General features: G+C 38.1%; 2 protein-coding genes across 2 annotated transcripts in view; both read right to left on the bottom strand.

Moving 5' to 3' along the window:
* The window catches only part of ern2 (endoplasmic reticulum to nucleus signaling 2), a 33229-nt gene extending 31915 nt beyond the window's left edge, over nt 1-1314 (bottom strand). Inside the window, exon 1 of the mRNA XM_023286790.3 lies at nt 991-1314. Coding sequence (XP_023142558.2) covers nt 991-1074 — 84 coding nt within the window. The 5' untranslated portion in view covers nt 1075-1314. The remainder of the gene's footprint in view (nt 1-990) is intronic.
* Nucleotides 1315-4713: 3399 nt separating this feature from the next.
* On the bottom strand, nt 4714-18279 carry LOC111579493 (carbohydrate sulfotransferase 12-like). Its single transcript, XM_023286789.3, has 6 exons — nt 18165-18279; nt 15245-15832; nt 14389-14531; nt 11415-11543; nt 11130-11322; nt 4714-5340 (listed from the first exon to the last, which is right to left on the bottom strand). Exons 2-6 carry the CDS (start codon nt 15719-15721, stop codon nt 5068-5070), a joined length of 1215 nt encoding a protein of 404 aa, XP_023142557.2. The 5' UTR covers nt 15722-15832; nt 18165-18279; the 3' UTR covers nt 4714-5067.
* Between the last annotated feature and the right edge of the window lie 3021 nt (nt 18280-21300).

Raw genomic sequence — 21300 nt, 5'->3', positions numbered from 1 at the left:
AATTACAGATGAGACATTCTTATAATATGTCAAAAAAAGTTAGATTTTATTTCCATTATTTACACTTTCAAAATAACAGAAAACACAATCATGGCATATATATATATATATATATATATATATATATATATATATATATATATATATATATATATATATATATATATATAAAAATAACAGGTTATATTAAAATGAGGAAAATAAAGTTAAGGTTAGGGTGAAGTTGAGTTTAAGATAAATTAGATTTAAATTGAGATGAAATAATCTTATAATGAATGTAAATGGTGGAAAAAGTCCAATATTTTTCATCAGACATTGTTCAAAGTAAGATAGATAGATAGATAGATAGATAGATAGATAGACAGATAGATATAGATAGATATAGATAGATAGACTACTGAGAAATGTCCTTAATTTTGAAAGAAAACCGCATTTTTTCGATGAAGATAACATTAATCACAAATCCAGTCCAGACATTGTTAATGTTGTAAATGACTATTATAGCTGGAAAAGGCTGATTTTTAATGGAATATCTACATAGGAGTACAGAGGAACATTTCCAGCAACCATCACTCATGTGTTCTATTAAAATATATTAATATATTAAAATGAGGAAAATAAAGTTGAGTTGAGTTTAAGTTGAGATTAGTGTGTGTGTGTGTCCACCCATATTTACCCACTGAGGGTGGCAACTTGTAACAGAACAGGGTAAGTCGGGGGCAAACAGTGAATCAAGACAAGCACGGAGACCCTCGTGAACGCGCACGGCCATTGCCATACACACACACAAACACACACACACGCACGCACACACACGCACACAGAGAGAGTATTGACTTTCTTCGGGCACGGAACTAAACACTTTATATGATGGCAGCTCTACCGGAGCCTGAAATAGCCGTGGATGCCAGGGGCGCATAAATAGCAGAACCAGAACTCACGGCGCGTCCGCAACAACCACAACAACACAAACGGACACACAAAGTTCACCTGTACCAGTCTTCCCTCCCAGGAGAGCAGCAGCAGAGCCAACAGCAGGCGGCCCACAACCCCGGTCACCCCCACAACACTCATAACTCCGGACGAAGCTGCCGAACTAGCCGCAGAGGTCGAACTCTCCCCGCCCGGCGCCTCCGTCCATCTGTGGGGTAGCTAGCAGCGGGAGTTTTATGGCGGCTGAAGCCGGAGCGGGACGCAGACAAACACAGAGGGAAGTCAGAGTTCGGAGCCACGCTTTACATCCATGACAACCGCGGTGTCGCTTCTCCCGTCGCCGCTCCGCATTTCCGTGTTGGGACGGAACCGGTGACGTCAGCAGGGAAACAGTCAAGCAACGCGGTGGGCAGGGCCTGCTTGTGTCCCCCCGCCCTCTGAGCCCAGTGACGGGAGCCTTGACCAATGAGAAGCGGCATTTCGAAACAAAGGGGGAGGGACCGTAGAAACGGCTGGAACACGTGGAAAAAGACAACAGGGCAAGAGTGAACGCAACAAGAGGACCTTTTTGTGCAATGGAAAGTAGTGGAGGACCATATAATCTGTTGTTCTCTCACCACACACACATATAGTAGGCCCAAACAGACGCATAAGTGTTGGAAAGTACTTTAAAATGTACTTAGAAACTGTAAGTATTTGAAATGTATGCTTAGTCACACTCAGCATGAATAACACGAGGAACAAAATACAATGAGATATACATATATATATATATATATATATATATATATATATATATATATATATATATATATATATATATATATATATATATATATATATATATATATATATATATATAACTTCACCATAAGTCAGCTGGGGTAGGCTCCAGCCCCCCTGCAAACATAATGAGGATTAAGCGGTGTATAAGATAATGGATGGATGGATAAGAGTTTGATGATATTACCCTTGAAATGTTATCCAAAATGCACTCTTATAAGTTTACTTATTGGAAAATAGATCACGCCTTCAGGTTGCTAATGCTTGTTTCTATTAATCAGCGTCACAGACATTAAACTGGCACAAGTCTGCTGTTTAAACTATGATATATATTCCATGAATTTGATGTTCAAAGATTGTGACTTGAGACTGGGACATTTGGAGTAGATGCAATATTGATTTGGTTTTTAACTCAGTTGTGTTTATCATGCCTAAAAACTGCATGTGACTATCTCCTTTACATATGAAGCCAGGACAGCTCAAAAGTGCTAGAAAAAAATCTAGTATATATAATATCATAATAAAAATGCAAATTAAAAAGCTGGAAATTTTGACCTACATACATGGAGGGCCTGTAGCTCTGAAAATATTCATAGAATCAAGATGAAATTTTGCATTCCTTCAATAAATATGCAAAAGTTATTCATAGAATGACCCCTAAAAGACATGACATGTTTGTTTTCTGATTATTTATAAACACCTAAATGGTATCTTGCCATCATATATCACTTTCTTATTAAACTGGTCCGATAATTATGACCTGACTTATTCAAACTGTTGTGCATCATCACTAAATTTAGAAACACTGTTTTTAGCTTTTGTACTACACAAAGCTGACATCAAAGGCTAAGAAATGTTTTTGTGTGCTCTCAGTGATCAGTACATCAATCAGGTAGGGTGAATAACATTAACTATATCGTTGCAAAGTTAGGAAACTTTGCGTTCTGACACCAAACTAAACATTATTGTGGACCACAAACACGAGCCTCCTCCAGCAGGGTAATGGGGTCCGGCCACACTGCAAAAATTACTCAATAACAGCTCAAGGAACACAACGAAGAGGCCAGTTTGAGGGCTCGGCCTCCAAATTCAACATATCCCCATCTGATCTAGCATGCATGGGATGCACCAGAACAATTGCCACACCCTGATGAGTCCGGCTTTTTCACCGTTATGCTGACAATTCCCAACTGTATTTACAACTCTAGGCTTTCATTTAGCAGACTTTTTTATCCAAAGTGACGGACATCTGAGAGGAGATACAACACAAGCAAAGATCAACTCAGGAGAAAACAACCTGGACCGTAGTGTATACAAGCAGTGTTGACGTAATAGGATTTATTTATTTATTAATTTTTTTTTTGCAGCCTGTGACGTTTAAAGGTGTTCAGTGAAGAGCTGGGTTTTTAGTCTTTTCTTAAATACTGAGAGGGACTCAGCAGATAGAACAGAGTTTGGTAACTTGGTGCATGCAGGGAGGCCAGCCAGTAGGAGGTTGCAGTAGCTGATGACTGATATTACGAGAGCCTGTACCAGGAGATGTGCTGCATGTTCAGACAGGAAGGGTCTGATCTTCCTGATGTTGTACAGGACGAATTAACACAACTGAGCAACAGAGGCCACATGAGCCATGAAGGTTATTTGGTCATCAATCATGACACCCAAGTTTCTGGCAGACTTTGTGGGTTTGTACCTCTTAAGTCTGGCAGTACCAATATTTTGCATGTTCTGTCTTGCCTGAGCACAGTCAAAAACTGGATGTCAAATAATTTTCTGCAGCTGAATGACTCTAAATCAGAGAGCATTATAATTACATCCCCAGGCCCCAGTGCCGGCATGACTAATTATCTGTCTTGTCGTCTGGGTGCTCTGTCAAAATATGTTAGATTAGAGGCCCACAACCTAGGGATCATTTTTGATTCAGATCTATCGCTGGATGCACAGGTGGCACAAAACTCTAACCATTCCTTTCTCCTCCACTTTTTAAAACAGTCATTCATGCTTTTGTCTCCACCAGACTCGGCTACTGTAATGTACTTTACCCCGGTATTAGTAAGCGAAACATCCATAGACTGCAATCAATTCAGAACACGTACTAAGTGAGGTGACCACATTAAACCAGTCTTTACTAACCTTCACTGGCTACCTGTGAGTTTTAGAGCTAATTCTAAGATTTTCCTGCTTGTTTTTAAAGGACTCCCACCTACATCCAGGAACTGCTAATTCCCCATCAGCCTGAACGCAGCCTGAGATCCACCGACAGGGCCCTTCTGATGGTTCCTAAGACCTGTTTGGTTGCTAAAGGTGGCCGAGCCTCCACAGTTGTCTCCAAGTTCTATAGCCTGAGGATCTAAAGTAGGTCAATTTAGTGTACTCTTTTATGTCTTCTTAAAACTCACTTTTATTGTTTGGCCTTTCCGTAGCTGCTGCTTTCACTTATACAATTTTACTGTCTTGATGGGACCTTATTGTTTTATTTTATGTGTTTTCGTTGTAAAGCACTTTGTAATTGTGTGTCTTGAAAGGTTCTGTACAAATAAAGTTATTATTAGATATTTGATCTGGAATTTGCACATGACTGCACCTTAGTTTTAGTGTTAAATTAGAATTCACAGTGATTTAACTTGCACTTAACCACAGGCTGCTAGTATAGACACTTTAAACAGAGACTATTTCAATCTCATTTTAGTTGCAATACCTTTCAGGAATGTGTGTGTTTTTAATTATGTTCTTTTTTTTGCCATTGGATTCCAAGTGAAACACCCACTCATATTGCCTGAACTATGGTTGTATGTACAGGTAAATGACAATAAAGTTTGATTTTATTTGATTGTACTATTATTATTATGACACAATGCAAGGCATGTGATTCTAATATTGTAACTATCTGGTGGGTTTTAAATACAATTTTCAAAGGACAACTTTTCACTGAAATGTTTTTTATGACGTGTTTTATAATTTATCTACAAAACAACATAAATTAGGGGTGAAAAAAAGTTGTAACATTTACAAAATGCTTTATTTTTCTGCAACATATTTCCCTTCAGAAATATCTCCTGCTGGCCCCCATGATTTACCAAAATACAGTACTATTCACAAAATACTCTTCAAGGTGCCTTTATGTGGGGAAAACAGATAAAATAATTTGTAAGCAGGTCCGCTCCTGATATGAAATGGTGACAAAATTAAAATAATACTGGCAGGCACTTCTGTCATTTGAGGTATGCACAAAACAAATGAGACATACAGCATCACAGACTGGTCTTTAAAGGCATGTGCTGGCTGTGCAGTGGTAGGTGAGGTGTGGACTCTACACACAGTGCAGCGTCTAGGCCTTTGACTCGGTGTGGTCTACCGGTGTACAACGCTGTCGGGTTCGGGGTAGCCAAACAGCTCAAAGTCTGGTTCATACAGCTTGTACAGTTTTCTTCGTGTCGTAATGGGAATCTGTGCGAACCAGTCTCTTTCCCAGCTGGCTGCAGTGCGGTTTCGGGCCCCTGAAGGGAAACGTAGCAGATCGTCCACCTCCAGAAGCTTCAGTAGATGCTCCGCATCTGTTTCCAAGGTTTCCAGTCGCCCAATGAAGTCATATTTCACCTGACATGGATGGCATAGACGGTACACCTGAAACACAGAAAAAACAGACCAACGGTGTTAAAACTGTATTTATATGTGCAGGTATTATCCGACATGGAAAACTGGCAAAACGGCTCTACTTCTGTTTTGTTTATATTACTCTACAGTGCTATGAAAAAATATTTGCCGCCAAATAGAAATCGTCTATTTTTGCAAATTTCTCACACTTAAATGTTCCAGACCTTCAAACTAATATTTATATTTATTTAATACTAGACAGCAATAACCCACAAAACACAAAATGCAGTTTTTAAATGATGATTTATTGAAAAGGGTTAGTTTCACCCATGAAAAAGTACCTAAACCTAATAACTGGTTGGTTCCTTGGCAGCAGCAACTGCAGTTAAATGTTTGTTCCAGCTTGTGATCAGTCTTTTACATCATGGAGGAATTGTGGTCCACTCTTCTCTGCAGAATAGTTTTAATTCAGTCACATTAGATGGTTTTCCAGCATCAACTGTCCTTTTAAGGTCTTGTCACAGAATCTCAGTTAGATTCAAGTCTGGACTTTGACTTGGCCACTCCAGAACCTTCATTTAGTTCTTTTTTAGTCAATCAGAGGTGGACTTGTGTGCTTTGGGTCATTGTCTTGCTACATAAACCATTATTGTTGAGCTTTAGGTCATGAACTGATGGTGGATTTTCTCCAGGAGGATTTTCTGATAGAGAGCAGAATTCATGGCTCCATCAGTGATGACAAGTCATCCAGGTCCTCCAACCATCACACTACCACCACCATGTTTCACTGCTGGTATCATGTTCTTCTTGTGGAATGCAGTATTAGCTTTACATCAGATGTAACTGACCCATGTCTTCCAGAAAGTTTCACCTTTGACTCATCAGTCCACAGGATGTTATCCCAAAAGTGTTAGAACTCATCCAGATATATTTTGTGAATACCAGACAAACCTTAATGTTCTTTTTGGTCAGTAGTACTTTGATCCTTGCAACTCTCCCATGGATGCATTTTCTCCCAGAGTCTTCCTTATTAACTGAGGCCAGTGAGGTCTGCAGATCTTTAGATGTTCGTCTGGGTTCTTCTGTGACCTCCTGGACTGGATGTTGACGCTGTTGCAGAAATGTTGGTCGTTGGTCCACTCCTGGGAAGGTTCACCACTGTTCCATGTTTCTCCATTTGTGGATAATGTCTCTCACTGTGGTTCTCTGGAGTCCCAGAGCCTCATCAATGGCTTTGTAACCCTCCAGACTGATAAATGTCAACGACTTTGTTTCTCATCTGTTCTTGAATCTCTTTAGAACGTGGCATCATGTGCTGCATTTTCAGACCCTTTAGCTACTTCATAAATAACAGACAGGTTCTATTTAGTGATGTTTAGATTCAACAAGCCTGGCAGTAATCATATGTGAGTGTGGATGGTGAAACTGAACCCAACTGCTGAATGAATTTGGTCATTTAGTAGACTGGTAGCTAATAGGGCAATTACTTTTTCACATAGGACAATCAATTTCGATCAATGAAATCATCATACAAAAATTGCATTCTGTGTTTTTTGGGTTATCTTTGCCTTATATTAAAATTTGTCTGATGATCTGGAACATTTAAGTGTGACAAATATGCAAAAATAGAAGATTTCTGACCTTCAAGTGATCAGTACTTATTGCTACACAGGCCTTTACCTCATTATTGTTTGTGTGCTCTGAATCAACAATGCTGTTCATATTTTACTGTATGTGTATTTTACAAATTTTCGAAACTGTTGAAACAATGAGTGCATTTTTTAAAAAAAGGATCATTGTTTTGACAAAACAAAAACTAATTTTCACCTAGCTACACACAATTTGCATATCTCATTTGCAAAATTCTCAACACTCACTAAAGCACATTTGGCTCTGGGATGCACATATTAACCACAGGAGGCAGACGGTAAACACAATTACAGAGCAGATGCCTTTGCTTGCACACAGCAACTCAAAACTGTTCAAATTTCTTGCTAATGAAGTGATAAGACCAAAATAACTCAGCTCAGAGTGCACAGGGTGAGAAGAAGAAGAGCAAGAGCAGTCATTTCAGCTGGAATTCACTGTTTTTACTGCATGCATGTATTTCCAACTGCACTTTTCCTTTTCGTAGAACTGCAAGACAGTCACATGAGTGAGGACACACTGTTCTCCCAGCAGTACTTATGCAATAGGTGTTACACTTCTAAACTGCTAAAACAATCAAATCTGTCTATTGAATCTATTTTTTTCTCACTCTTTTGGAAGTTGAACACAATTTACAGATTTTATTGACTCTTCTCTGCCAAACTGGTGTCGTATGTTAAATAAAACAATTTGAAATCAATCCAGTCCTCTCTAAGACTCATGCAGAGACACAAATACATGCTTATATTATTGACTACTGTAATGATCTCCTGCCTGGTCTCCCTAAAAAGACGGTAATTCCACTCCAACTACTTCAAAACTCGGCAGCACAAGTTCTAACTAAGACCAGAAGGAGAGATCACATTACACTTATTTTAAAGTCCATTTTAGAATTGAGTTTATGATCCCTTTATTAGTTTGTAAAACCCTCAATAGTCTCAGGGCTTCATATTTGTCAGATTTATCATATGAACCCTCTAGAACCCTCAGGTCTTCTGGTCGTGGGTTTTTAACTAAACCTAAAGACAGAACATCAACATACAGTGAGGCAGCATTTTCTTATTACACAACAGCAGAACACCTGAGGGCCACAGAGAGCGTTAGTATTTTTACAAGCAAACTCAAGACCTACCCTTTAAGTCAGGTTTTTGATTGATTTGATAGATTTTATATATTTACAACTCTTCTTAGAACTAATTTCATTGATTCTCTATTTATTCCAGGGCTGGACCCGAACATCCGAATATTCGGTCGTTACGGTTGTACCCGAATATAGGATAATGTTTATTGCTTAATATATTTTCATTTCAAGTTCTGAATAGTATCTTTTGGAAAATTCATAATGCATTTACTGAATTATGTATGAACAATCAACTTTTTTTCTGGACCTCTACGCTTTGAACACTGTGTCTTGCATTTATTGATGTGGTGCACAATGAATGTAGTACTGCTTCAGTTTTGACTGACTTTGTGTAGAATCTGAAAACAGTGTTTGGTTTTGAGTGTTTGAAGTGACTGATTTTGCAAGAAGAGTCAAAGATTTTGCGAATGTGATTTGAAAACAGAAGTTTTGTGTTTACAGTTTTGAGAAAAGGGTGGAAGGTTGTAAGAAATGTGTATATGTTACACAATGGGTGTAGTTACAAAAAGTACATTCTGAAAATGTTCACATTTAATGAAGGATCTTTGTACAAAACATTATGAACTTGAAATTTCTTAAGGAAAGCAAGTTCAATTTCAACAGTAGCCTATTATGCCTCAGTTCATCATTTACACATGCATTGTAACTGCCGGATCACAGTTTATCTACAAAAACACAAAACATTCAGTCACAGGTATCTGGAACTGAACAATCTAGTATTTTACTTCAAGTTAAAACAACTTCTAAAGGTCTAGAAATTATTTTAAATTTACATTTTTACAAATTTACAATTTACAGTTAATGTCATTGTAATTTTTGTCCTTTGTAAAGTCGTCCCGCGGGCCAAAATAGACCATCTGGCGGGCCGGTTTTGGACCGCGGGATGTATGTTTGACATCGCTGGTAAAAAATAATCCGAGTAAATGGGCCGAAGTGGTGACGTGATCAAGTACGCTGGTGTTCCGACCATAGGTTCCGACTGCACATTAACAACGCGTTCTCCGTTCTCTGGAGTCTCTACTTCTGAGTCCGAACGGCCAGCGCAATTTCAGTATTGTTGTGCGCTGCGAAAAACAGGCCAACGTTAAAACAATAGTTCAGCTAATTAGTTCCGTGCAGACGGACCTTTTCCTCCGAGTCGCCCACGCTCCCTTTGACATGCCTCTGCGTCCCCCCTGGGGGGCGCGCCCCACTATTTGAGAAACACTGATCTAGAATCACATGTTCTGAACATTGTGTTTTGCTTTCTTTCTTCTTTTTTTTGATATGTTGAGTAATGAATGCACAGTAGTGTTTTTAAGCTGGCTGGCTGTGTGTATGACCTGCACACATGACCTGAACTTGTGCTTTTGATTTAGCACAGATAAAACAGTTTGGAGGCGAATGTTTGATTTTGCCAGAAGAGTCTGATGTTTTGTGAACAAAAATCGGGTTTGTGTTTACAGTTTGGAGAAGTGAAGGGAAGGTTTCAACAAACATTTTAGCAAGAAAAACTGTAATACTGTGGTTTATAGTCAGCTATTGCCACTTGTCCTGTGCATGTGTGGGTTTTCTCCGGGTTCTCCAGCTTCCTCCCACAGTCCAAAAACATGCTGAGGTGAATTGGTAACTCTAAATTTCCCGTAGGTGTGAATGCGAGTGTAATTGTTTGTCTCTATATGTAGCCCTTGAGAGACTGGTGACCTGTCCAGGGTGTGACTTAGGGCAAAGGCCTGCCTTTGGATAGGCTCCAGCCCACCCGCTACCCCAATGAGGATTAAGCTGTGTATAGATAATGGATGGATATAAGTGTCATAACCATGATGAATTTAAGTACAAAATAATGTTAAAGAATAAAACAATAAAAAGTAAAGTCAATATGAAGAATGTACGATTTTTGTGATACTGATGTGTGCCATTCTTCCACAATACGCCACAACAGACATGGAAAAAGCTGCTCTAAAAACTTGATTTGAAACTAGAACTGCCCCTCTTTTGCTCAGAATCTGATTTCTGAAACTTCTGATGTCTTATTTTGTGCTGCTTATGATATGCACAGACATATTCATGAGAGATAAACAGCGACTGCAAGTTGATTTAGTTGAACAAAGCACTGTTAAATCTACTTCTGTGGATGGATCCAGCTCAAGGAATTCTGACCTTTTGTACACAGGACAACACTAATCTGTTTTCAGCTTGATTGCTGGCCTAGAAACAGAATCAGATTTTTCTTCTTCATTTTACATACGTTGCAGCTTCTTGTATCCTAATCCTCAAACTTTAAAATTTTCCAGGTTTACATGAAAATATGACACATTTTTACTGCATAGTGTCAACATCCGCGTACGTTATTAGAATAATATGTAATGTGGAATTACCAGTGGCAGTATCTGATGACTTCAAACAGTCTGAACACTAAAACCTGTCAGCAAGTTTGAATAATTTTTTAAAAATTGCCTGAATTACATCATTTATCGCAGCCAGAAATTGTAAACACAGAAAGACTCATCAAATTTTTCGACTTCCAATAGCAAATCCAAAATCAAAATTGCAACAATTAATCAAAATCACTTAAAAATTCACCAAACCGTAAATCTTTAATAAATAACTAGATTCTGAAACTAAACAATATTGCATTCCTCGGCACTTTTACGGTAAAATACAACAAATATAGATGCTAATTAAAAATCTAAGTAGTAAAGTATCTATAGTTTGTAGACACCAATATTAGTAACACATGTGGGCACTTGAAAAAATACTGTACATGTTGATTTTTAATTTTTTTTTCTCAAATAAATCATCAATGACATTAAAGCTTCATTTTTTTGTTATGATTTATGACTTCATAACTGTCATATGTCATAAAACATTTGCAGGACTTTATGTTGCTGTGAAAAATGAGCGGACAGTGAGTTAAAACCACATGGAGTTTGTTAATAAGAGACACAGAAATAGCGAGGGAGAGAAATTACAAACTTGACATTCAAAAACCGATTAAAAAATATCAAACATCGCCTGTGTATATAAACATGAGCGCATGTGAAACCAATACCTGTCGCCAATGCTCGTTGAAGATGCTTTCCCTCTCCGTCTCGGGATCCAGCAGATATGTGATGAATTGATGAAATGTTGGTTTGATTCCCGTTGCGAACGCCTCGGCCGCCGTCTCTGGCAAACTTCCAGACACATTGCCATAACGACGTAGCATAACCGACCCAAACTGCTTGTAGAAGTCCTCGTTTGGCCTGAGAAAGACACACCAACACCTATAAATCATACAGGAAGTGTGCTGTTTAATCATAAGAGAAGCACATTCCTCTATATGTCAGATACACACCTTCCAAACTTGTTCCTGAAGGCAGAGATGAGACGCACAAAAGGGTCTCGAACAAACAGGAACTTGGTGTAGTGCTGAAGCTTGAGTGCCATCAGGTGGCGGGAAAGAGAACCATAATGGCGCCAAAACCTGGTAAATAGAAAAAAACCAACAAGCAGAGCACCATGAAAGCTCTTCTGTTACCATCCTCTTACTCAAAATGTGATTGTAATACTATTTTAACGCTGTTTTTTTTTCTCTTCACAGCCTTTCAGGTCAAATAATCTACATTATTTGTGCTGTTTGCTTATCCGTGTAGCTATTCTGAGTCAACAACGTCAATTAATTGATGTTTTTTCTGCTACATCACTTCCAGTTTGCAACAGCATCATCTAATCCTGCTTTTCTTCTCCTGAAAGCTCTTCTGGTGTCACATCATCTCTTTATATTTCATGTCTTCGTAAACAATCAAAGTTTGCTCCCAACAACAGAATGTAAAACTGTCTTCTCTCTTTACAGCTCCTCCAGATCAATCAACAAGATATAACACTGATCTCTTACAGAGCTCAATGCGCAGTAATATCACGTTTAACTCTGGTCTTTTCTGCCAATAATGTTTTTTTGGTGTTTACTGCATTAACAGAATTGTGGGTACATTATCCTCCATGCTGAACCTGTTCATATGTTAATTCATCACATTATATCTGTACATATTCATATGTAGATTCATCATGCTTGGTATATTGTATATTGTACTTTTGGAATTCTTGCCCTGCTTCTTTCAGGTTTTTATCTGTATCCAGCTGCTCTAACATTTGAATTTCACTGGTGACGGATCAATAAAGTTTATCTTATCTTATCTTATCTTTTCAAAACCCAAAGTCTGCAACTGTTCAGTCTCATATATTGCTGAATGAACCTGTTCATGGTATCAAATGACTGAAAACTAAACTCAAATTTCTCCTATAGCAAAAAAAGATGTACAGTGATGAAGATAGAAAAACACATATTCAGCTCCCGAGGGTAGAGAAAGGTCCGTCTGTGCTGCAACACCAAGCCCCGCCTATGGTTTCCACTCCCTCTTCAACTCACTAAAAAGCTCCTTTAGCTCACAAACACCTTCAGTATAACTCAGTGTCTAAGACACATTATGAAACCTTTCACTTACTAATGCAACAAGCAGTGGAGACAGAAAAAAAGCAGTGCTCAGAAAGAGAATCATGCAGTGATTTCCAAAAACCCTCAAAAAGAAAGTGAAGAAATAATCACTGTAGCATTTTTTACAATCAGATTTGTAGGAAAGAAGCAGAAGATACCTTAACACAGACTCTCTTGCATTTCAGAATTGCAAACTTCTGTTAGATTTCCTCCTGTGTTTATTACAGGAGTGAGGTATGTGGTTTGCCCAGTTTCCAGCATCCTGTTTAGAAACATTTTTAGCCTCTTGGACGTTGACTCGAGTGAGACTTTTACAGAGTTGTTAAAACATTTTGGCAGGGGCTCATTGTGTTTATGCAGAAATTTGGTTGTTTATGGTTATTGTTCTGTCTGTACAACTGTTTTTTATACCAAGGAACTGAGCAGATGGTTCTATTAAGAGAAAGCTCTGCATTAAATGAAGGCCTGACATTGACCGTACTTTGATATTTGAGCTGATGAAGGTTAACAGATGCAGCATCTTTTTTTTTTCCTCAGTCTGCTGCTCAGTAATTAAAAAAGAAGGTAATGTGTTTTCCAAGTGCCAGTATCTTGAGCTTCCTTCATTCATTGACTTTCCCCTGGAGGGAGGATTAAGGATGTGACCACTAAAGTGTAAAGATAATTACAAGTGCAACTGCTGCAAATGAGAAACTTGGTTTCAAATTACGAAAAAAAATGGTAGCATTGAGGACACCAAGGTCATTCTGCAGTTATATTCATAAATCACACAAAGCAGTGCTGAGAATATTATAAAACTGTCTCTGTAGTGTTTTACATATAAATGGACATCATTTACATTCAAACTAAATCAGGTCACACAATGCTGATTAAGCCAATCAGTGCCAGGTTAACCTGTTTGTACATTGCAGCAAACCGGAGATTCAAATCTGGTGTCCCATACTAGCACAGCAGCATAAATGCATTATAAATTTATCAGAAATGATTTGGTTTGCCAGAGTTGAAGAGGGAAGCAACAAGAGGAACAGAACAGCTTGTAGTGGAAAAACCCAGACAGCATCCAAGAAAAGTTGCTGGTGTTCCAGATAAAAGAAAGTTGATGTTCAGTGGAAGGATTACAGTCCAAAAAAAAAGAAAAGAAAAGCATCCGAAAACGAGGCAGATGTCTTAAATGGGATTAAGGGAAAATGTTTGCACCCTCTATGTCCTGTATATATGGCAGAACTGACAATAAAGTTGACGTTAACTACCTGCAGAGGGTGCAGTTTTCAGGTATTTGCACTTTGAGTATTCCCATTTTATTCCACTTCATAAATGTATACCATTACTGCCATTCTGCACAATATTTAAGTATTTAGGTTCAAGCAGTTTCACATTGTGTCATCTGCCACACACGATTTAAAAAAAAATATCTCAAAATGAACCAGGTAAACTTTCAATTTAACTTGTCATGGAAAAGTTTAGTTTCTTAACTAAAAGTACTGTAACTTTTAACCTGTACTCCATTTGAAACAATAGCTGGCATAATGTCAATACAAAACAAATTGCAGGTGGAAAGTTGGACGGTTATTTTAAATATTATTCTAATCGCAATATAACCAAATCACAGGAGCTACTTTTTTTTGGCGATGAAGGTAAAATATATCACAAGATCACAAATGAAGCATTACAGTGCTACAGAATCGCCTCAGCCAACAAATAATACTCTCCCAATGTGAGAGAACTTTGGATTTACTCCTGGTCTATGCTGACACATAAAGCATGAATTTAATGAATATTTTTTTTAAATATATGTTGAATATCTCTCTGAGTATGTTTAAATATTTGTGTGTCTTACTTAGCGAAGGTGAGGTGGAGGGAAGAGTTGTGCACAAGGTCGGGAGGTACAGCCTCTGGGTCGGTGTAAGGTTTTCCTGAGGAAGGTGAGATCAGTGACTGAGACAAAACCACCATCACTCTCTTCCAGTTGGTGCACGCTACCTGAGAAGGAAAAACATTCAGAGACGAGAGGGAATAAAGCTGCAAGCAGTGTTGAACAGGTCCTCGTACACCCACGCATGTCAAGGTGTGATGAATACCAGGGTGTAACAGAAATTTGAAGGAGTTAAGACTGAGCTGACCACTGTCAAGCATTATATCACAAAGTTTCTAGCAGCAGTACGTGCAAATGTAATGACTATAACTTGTTGTTAGCAATAGGTGGTGCTATGACTATGACTCAATTTTAGAATGTCGATCTCTTCAGACCTGGACTCTTGTCATGCATATGAAATTTGGGAAAGATTGGATCTTGTGCAGCTGAAATATAAACTAACACTATGAAGGTGAAACGTCCTGCCCGTAGTAGACGTTACATATGTTGCAGGGGGCGCTATGGAGCCACTCTTTCACACGCAAATCCCATAAAATATCACATTTCGCCAGATATGATGTGTGTGCAAATTTCCATGAGTTTTTGAGCCTTTAAAAATTTTTGGGCCTTTAAAAATGTCATTCTTTTGGACAAAAAATAATTCCTTGCATTCCAATAGGAAGTCAGTGCTCAGGCCCTAAATATGAACATGTGCAAACTGATGTAACGCACTAGAAAACCAATGAAACAGTGATTTTAACATCTTACTATTTTCCCAACGCTTCCATCCCCACACAGTGAAGTGACTCTCCGCCCACACAAACACAGAAGGCAGCTGTACCTTGGGAACGTAGCAGTAGATGATCTGGTGAGTATCGTCCACTATGAGGTGATCCAGCTCCCTGTTGGGGATCTGCTCAAAAGGCCGAGTCCTTCCGGGGAATTCTGCAGCGCCTCTTCCTGAGCAAACATCCATGATCCTCTGTTTCCTCCTCTCCTGTTCCTTATTCCTCTCCTTCTCCCCATCCTCCTTTCTCTGCTCCTGTTTTTCCTTCTCATCCTCCTCCTGACCTGCTGTTTTTGGGATCAGTGTAGCATTTGAAGCGGTGGTGGAGACGTTGAAGGTGGACCTGGTTTGGGTTCTGCTCGTGGTCACGGTCAGCTGAGAGCAGCAAGCGGAGGGAAGTGACTCGTGTTTGGGGTCCTGCAGGGGGTAGAGTTTGAAGCCTCCGACATCATCCCAGTAGACGATGATGAGCAGGATCATAAATAAAGACCCGAGGATGAAAGCCACTCGTAGACCGCGCCATGTTCCCATGGTTGCACCGCATCAAGGGGTGTGATTGGTGGAGAGAACAGGAAGCGGCTATCTCAGCTCCATGGTGGCCGTCTATTGCGGAAGGAGGCGCTTCCTGCTCAGCAGATGCAACTGAAACAAACAGGAAATGTGACTGAGACCCCTGTTCTCCTTTTTCGGCCAGAGTGAAGCCAAGGAAGTCCAGACTGCTATTCAGACTTAAAAAAAAAGGATTAATGTGCATAAGAGTGCAAAAAGCAGGAATAATGAAGTACCAGATTTATTCTTTCAAAATAAATCATGCGGTTGAGTCTGCAGAAGCTCGACCTCATATGACCCCCCCTGTGGGGAAACGTTATCATTTACTGACATATTATTATATTTTGAGCTACACTTAGAAAAAAATAGTCGATGTATTTTAATGTACAACATAAGAACCATGCAAGAAACCAATAATCTTGGGCCCACCAGGACCCATGCACCTATATACACTTTACTATTAGTTCTTCTTCTATATAATTGTGGTTTCGCTAGATAGTATGTAGGGACAGTGGGAATCTCATTCATCCTATTCATGCACGTCACTACTTAGATGACGAGGAATTCGACTACCTTCAGGGAGTCATAGTTCTAGTTTCACAAATTTGCACCTTAGTACCTCATAATACCTTATTTTATTGTATTCTGTATTTTTATAATACTCAATTTTATTACTTTCTGCACTGTTATAATACTCTATTTTATTATATTCTGCTCTGTTATAATACTCTATTTTATTCTAAAAATCACCAATTTGCACTTTCTTGTAAGTATTAACAATTTTTTTGCACATTTCTGTAAATAACAGCATTTTAGACACCTAATTGCTGTTTTTTTGACCGATTTACACGCCAGTTGCATGCTCTTTTGTACACTGTTACACGGCAGCACAGCGTGTACAGTCTTAAAAGCAGCAAATATCACTCATAAAAACAATAAATACCTCTGTAATTAGTGTCATCATGATTACTAGATCATATATTTCTACTAATGTATACATTTTTGGGAATATTTTCCTACTCATGTTTATATTTTTATGTAATTTTTTTCTATTTATGTTTATATTTTTAGAACATATTTCTGTAGTTCTGTTTACATTTTTAGGTCAAATTTTTCTACTTATATTTTCAGGACAATTAATGTCACTAATTCATTTTAGAACTTTGCACATGTTGACCCTTGTTATGTTTTAATTTAAATATATCTACATATAAATATGCGTGCATGTATGTGTGCATATACACATAGCTTGTGTCCATAATTTTTATACATTTTCCTTGTTTTTATATATATTTATGTCAGCCTATTATCTGTGTATAAACAGAGAAGTCAATTTCATTAAGCATCGTATAATGACAACAAAACTGCAATATTATTATTTTTTTGTGCATATTAGTGAAAAACTCGGTGTATGACAGTATTAACTACTTTTACACGGTAAATAAGTGTAGTTTTAGGATTTTTATTTTGATTTCCATCCTTTCACTTTTACTGGAGATTTTTAAGTGTTTTGTTATTATTTTACCCATTTAAGAGGTTAATTCCCATATTAAGCCGCTGCTAGTGTGTGATGCAGGCCGATGTGAAGTCCTCTAGGGGCCGTGGGAACCTCCGGCTCCACCCGGGGCGCTCAGCTGCCACCGAGATGTGAACAAACGGGGGGCAGTGGGGGTGGAAGGACGCCCCTTATTGTCCAGCCCGTGGAAACATCTGCCATAGTGTGGAGGAGGAAAAAAAAAAGGAAAAAAGGGGGAAAAATGGAAAAAGTGACGCTTCTACTAAACCGCTAGAAAAACCTGAGGTTGAAGTTAAAAAAAAAACAATAGGGGAAAAATGGCGAAAATATGTTTGCAGAAATTAACAAACGCGCTCCACATACACGGACATGCACGTGCGTGCACGCATGCGCAGAAGGGAAGACACATCGAACTTTAAACGGTGTTTTGTACCGACATGTCAGCCGGTTTTAAGATTATTATTGACATTTCTGAATATTTCTTCTTCTTCTTCTTCCTCTCCGGGACTCACCATCACCTCTTCCCCGCCCTGCTCGGTCGGTAATTTATACCGGTTACAAAGCGTCCTTTCACCGGCCCTCTTTCTCTCTCTCGTTTAACGGACAACTTCGGGCTCCTCTCCGCGGTACGGACTCTTTATTTGCCACCTTCCTGCCTCCCCGGAGGTGCGGACCGCCCCGGCTCGGTTCCCTTCATGCCCTTCACACCGGCAGCATCACGGCGACGCTCCAGCCCGGTTTAACCATCAACGTGTGTGTGTGTGTGTGTGTGTGTGTGTGTTTGTGTGTGTGTGTGTGTGTGTGTGTGTGTGTGTGTGTGTGTGTGAGAGAGAGAGAGAGAGAGAGAGAGAGAGAGAGAGAAGATAAAAAAAATAGAAAACGTGACCCGAAGCTTGTGAGTTTTCGTACCCCGTACAGGAGCTCCATGGTCGGTGAGTCCTGCTCCGTGTGGCTCCCTCTCTGTCCGTCCGTCCGTCTGCCCGGTGATGAGACCGGGAGGATAGGGATCGCCACACAATCAGCAAAGTCTCGCGAGAGATTTGGGCTCGGGACTACAGCCACCCATGTTTCCACATGTTCCACGCACACACACACTGTTATTGTACAGCTATTTTCAGTTGTGGGAATTCACACAGTAAAAATATGAACCAGCCTATGAAGCCACTTCCCAAGCTAAGGTCCGGGGATCTCCAGGCGTCCAGACTTCCACAGAAATAAGCAGTATAATTTAACTTTACAGACCATTCTGCTGCTATTTTTTTAATTATAGAGAAGTAAACACATACATGTTAAGAGAGAAGTATCAGTATAATTAAAATTGCAATCATAATGTCAGTATTTTATATTTAATCAATCATAATTCGAACCTAATGCGCCAGAAACACATTAGTTATTACACTGTATATTACATTTTATTTTCTTAGGAAAAGCACATTTTTACTTATGTTGATATTTTTAGAATATGTTTTTCTACTTGTGTTTATATTTGTAGGACAGATTTTTTTTTTAATTTCTGTTTATATTTTAAGGCATATTTTTCTATTTAGGTTTAGATTTTTAGGACATTTTTTAGGTAATATTTTTCTATTTATGTTTATTTTTAGGAAATATTTTAGATCATATTTTTCTACTTTTATTTGTTTTTAGGTAATATTTTTCCATTTATGTTTATATTTTTAGTTCAAATTTTTCTACTTATGTTCATATTTTTAGGACATTTTTCTTCTTATGTTTATATTTTTAGGTCATATTTTTCAACTTGTGTTTATATTTTTATGTCATATTTTTCTATCTATTTTTATATTTTTAGGACATATTTTCCTACTGAAGTTTATACTTTTAAGACATATTTTTGTGTATGTATTTATATTTTTGGAATATATTTTTATATTTATGTTTATATTTTTAGGTCATTTTTTTCTACTTCTGCATATATTTTTAAGATATATTTTTCTACTTATTTTTATATTTTTAGGTCAAATTTTTCTACTTTTGTTGTATATCTAAAAATAATGTAAGAGTTGTATTTGTCCTCAGTATTAAGTTTGACCGAGTATGTCATTTTTTTTTTTTTTTTTAACATTTTTTTCACAACATAATGTATTTATTACAGCCTTTGTTGATTTATTATTTACTGTTTGGGGAAATTATCCAAGTAAAAACATAAACATAGCAAGTATCGTTTGTATTGGATTCCTTTTAGGCCAAAAAAAAAAATGCTAAAAAATAAATTTTAAAGTGAAAGTCAACAATCAGTACAGTACATAAAACATGAAAATTCAAAAAACCTGAAACCTTTTTTCTTTTTTTGTACTATGGGACGTTTCATGTCTATCCAATAAAGTTTCTGTCACCAAACCCCCCACACAGTGCAGTAAACATCAGATGTTGAGCAAAATGTTTATTGCCTTACACTTAAAATTTAAAAGACTGTTTGGAGATTCAGATTGAACTTTGTGGTCCCTTTTAAGCTGTTTATTAGATTGCAATATACTACAGTCCAATGCAAAACCACAATAAAAGTACAGCCTAACTGAAGTCATCAAAAACACAAAAACTTAATATTCATTTTAATTATTTAGAGTACAGAGGTATTCATTGCTCCAGCATCCCCAATGATAACACAGTATAGCCAATAGATGAATAGGTGGATATATTAGATGATTAATGTGCTCATTTGACATTTGTTAATCTGTGGAGGAGAGTGTTTTTTTGAAATCTGTGACTGATGAGGAGTCTCCATGTTAAAGGATCACAGAGACTCTTTAACGAAATAAAACGTCAGAAATTTTCACGAGGGCTTTAACCACGAAAGTGTTAGACAGTGCGACAACTCACTGATTACTAGGTAGGTCAGTTTTTTCCTAACTCATTGCCAACTCAGTCTGAATGCAAGTTTCACTTCCGAGGATGATAGAAATCTAAAGTTCCTTCTCTCAACTCTCCTGCTGATTTGAGTTGAAGTCCTATTTTGCAGCATTTTAAATCTCGTTCAGATAGTGTAACTCATGATAGTGCATCTGGGGACATTCCTAAATAAATGAATAATTTTATGTCTTTACAAGTGTGTGAACTTCCAGTGCATCATGTCCAATGAGGTTAATGAGGTGAAAAATCTGTGCAGCCCAGAGTCAATATTGTGGATCAACAGCAGCAGACACTTCCATCAGGGAGTAACCATGCAGACTAATGAAGCTAAATGGTTTTAGCTCACCCACAGCTAACTGCTTCTTGTTTGCTGAATTTCTACAGAACTCAAAAACAATGACGCAAATGTTGAATATGAAATACACAGTTGGACTCCTTAACTACCATATTTTACTTTTCAAAAAAAGAAACCATACTTTACATTCTGCCAGCACATCAGGTGGTTCTTGAGTGAGGGCATGAATGTCAATAAAATCTGTTTAAAAAGAAAAAAAACACATTTTCAACTTAATGACAGACTAGACCTCGGAATAGAGAGCCCATCATCGTGGTTTGCCTGAAATATTTTAGAGCCACAAAACATACAGTAGATATAAAAGAGTGCGTGATCTCTTAACTCAAATATTTTCACCTACGGCAAAACGTAGAGACGTTAAAATCAGCCGAGCAGAACGGAATCTCCCCTCTACGACTTATGGCCTCACATTTCAAATATAGTGATTTTAGTGGCAGCTAGATGACATGAAAGCCTCTGAGTTTAAGCTGAAACACAGCTGTGTTTTAACTGTGGCTCTTGAGGATGCCGTCATCTGTTTATGGGATATAATTCGTTCCAAACAACAAAGATTTACATACATCAGGGAAGGATAAGGCTGCTTAACATACAGTACTCTCCACTGGCTGCATGTCTGCAAACAGAAGGATTAAAGGCTACAGAAACCTCAGAAAGTGATGTCATTGTGGCTTAATCCTGATCATCTATGACCAAAGAAAAAGAGAAATTAGATCAATAAAAATGTTTGCCGTTTAATGATCGTGTACATTATCCACATTGACTTCACGCAAACCCATTTGTTCAAAGTAATATTTTTAGATATGCATTGTGTAGCAATTAGTG

This window comes from Amphiprion ocellaris, chromosome 4 (genome assembly GCF_022539595.1).
Source record: "Amphiprion ocellaris isolate individual 3 ecotype Okinawa chromosome 4, ASM2253959v1, whole genome shotgun sequence".
In the NCBI taxonomy this organism is placed as follows: domain Eukaryota; kingdom Metazoa; phylum Chordata; class Actinopteri; family Pomacentridae; genus Amphiprion; species Amphiprion ocellaris.
This window is presented reverse-complemented; position numbering and strand designations above follow the sequence as displayed.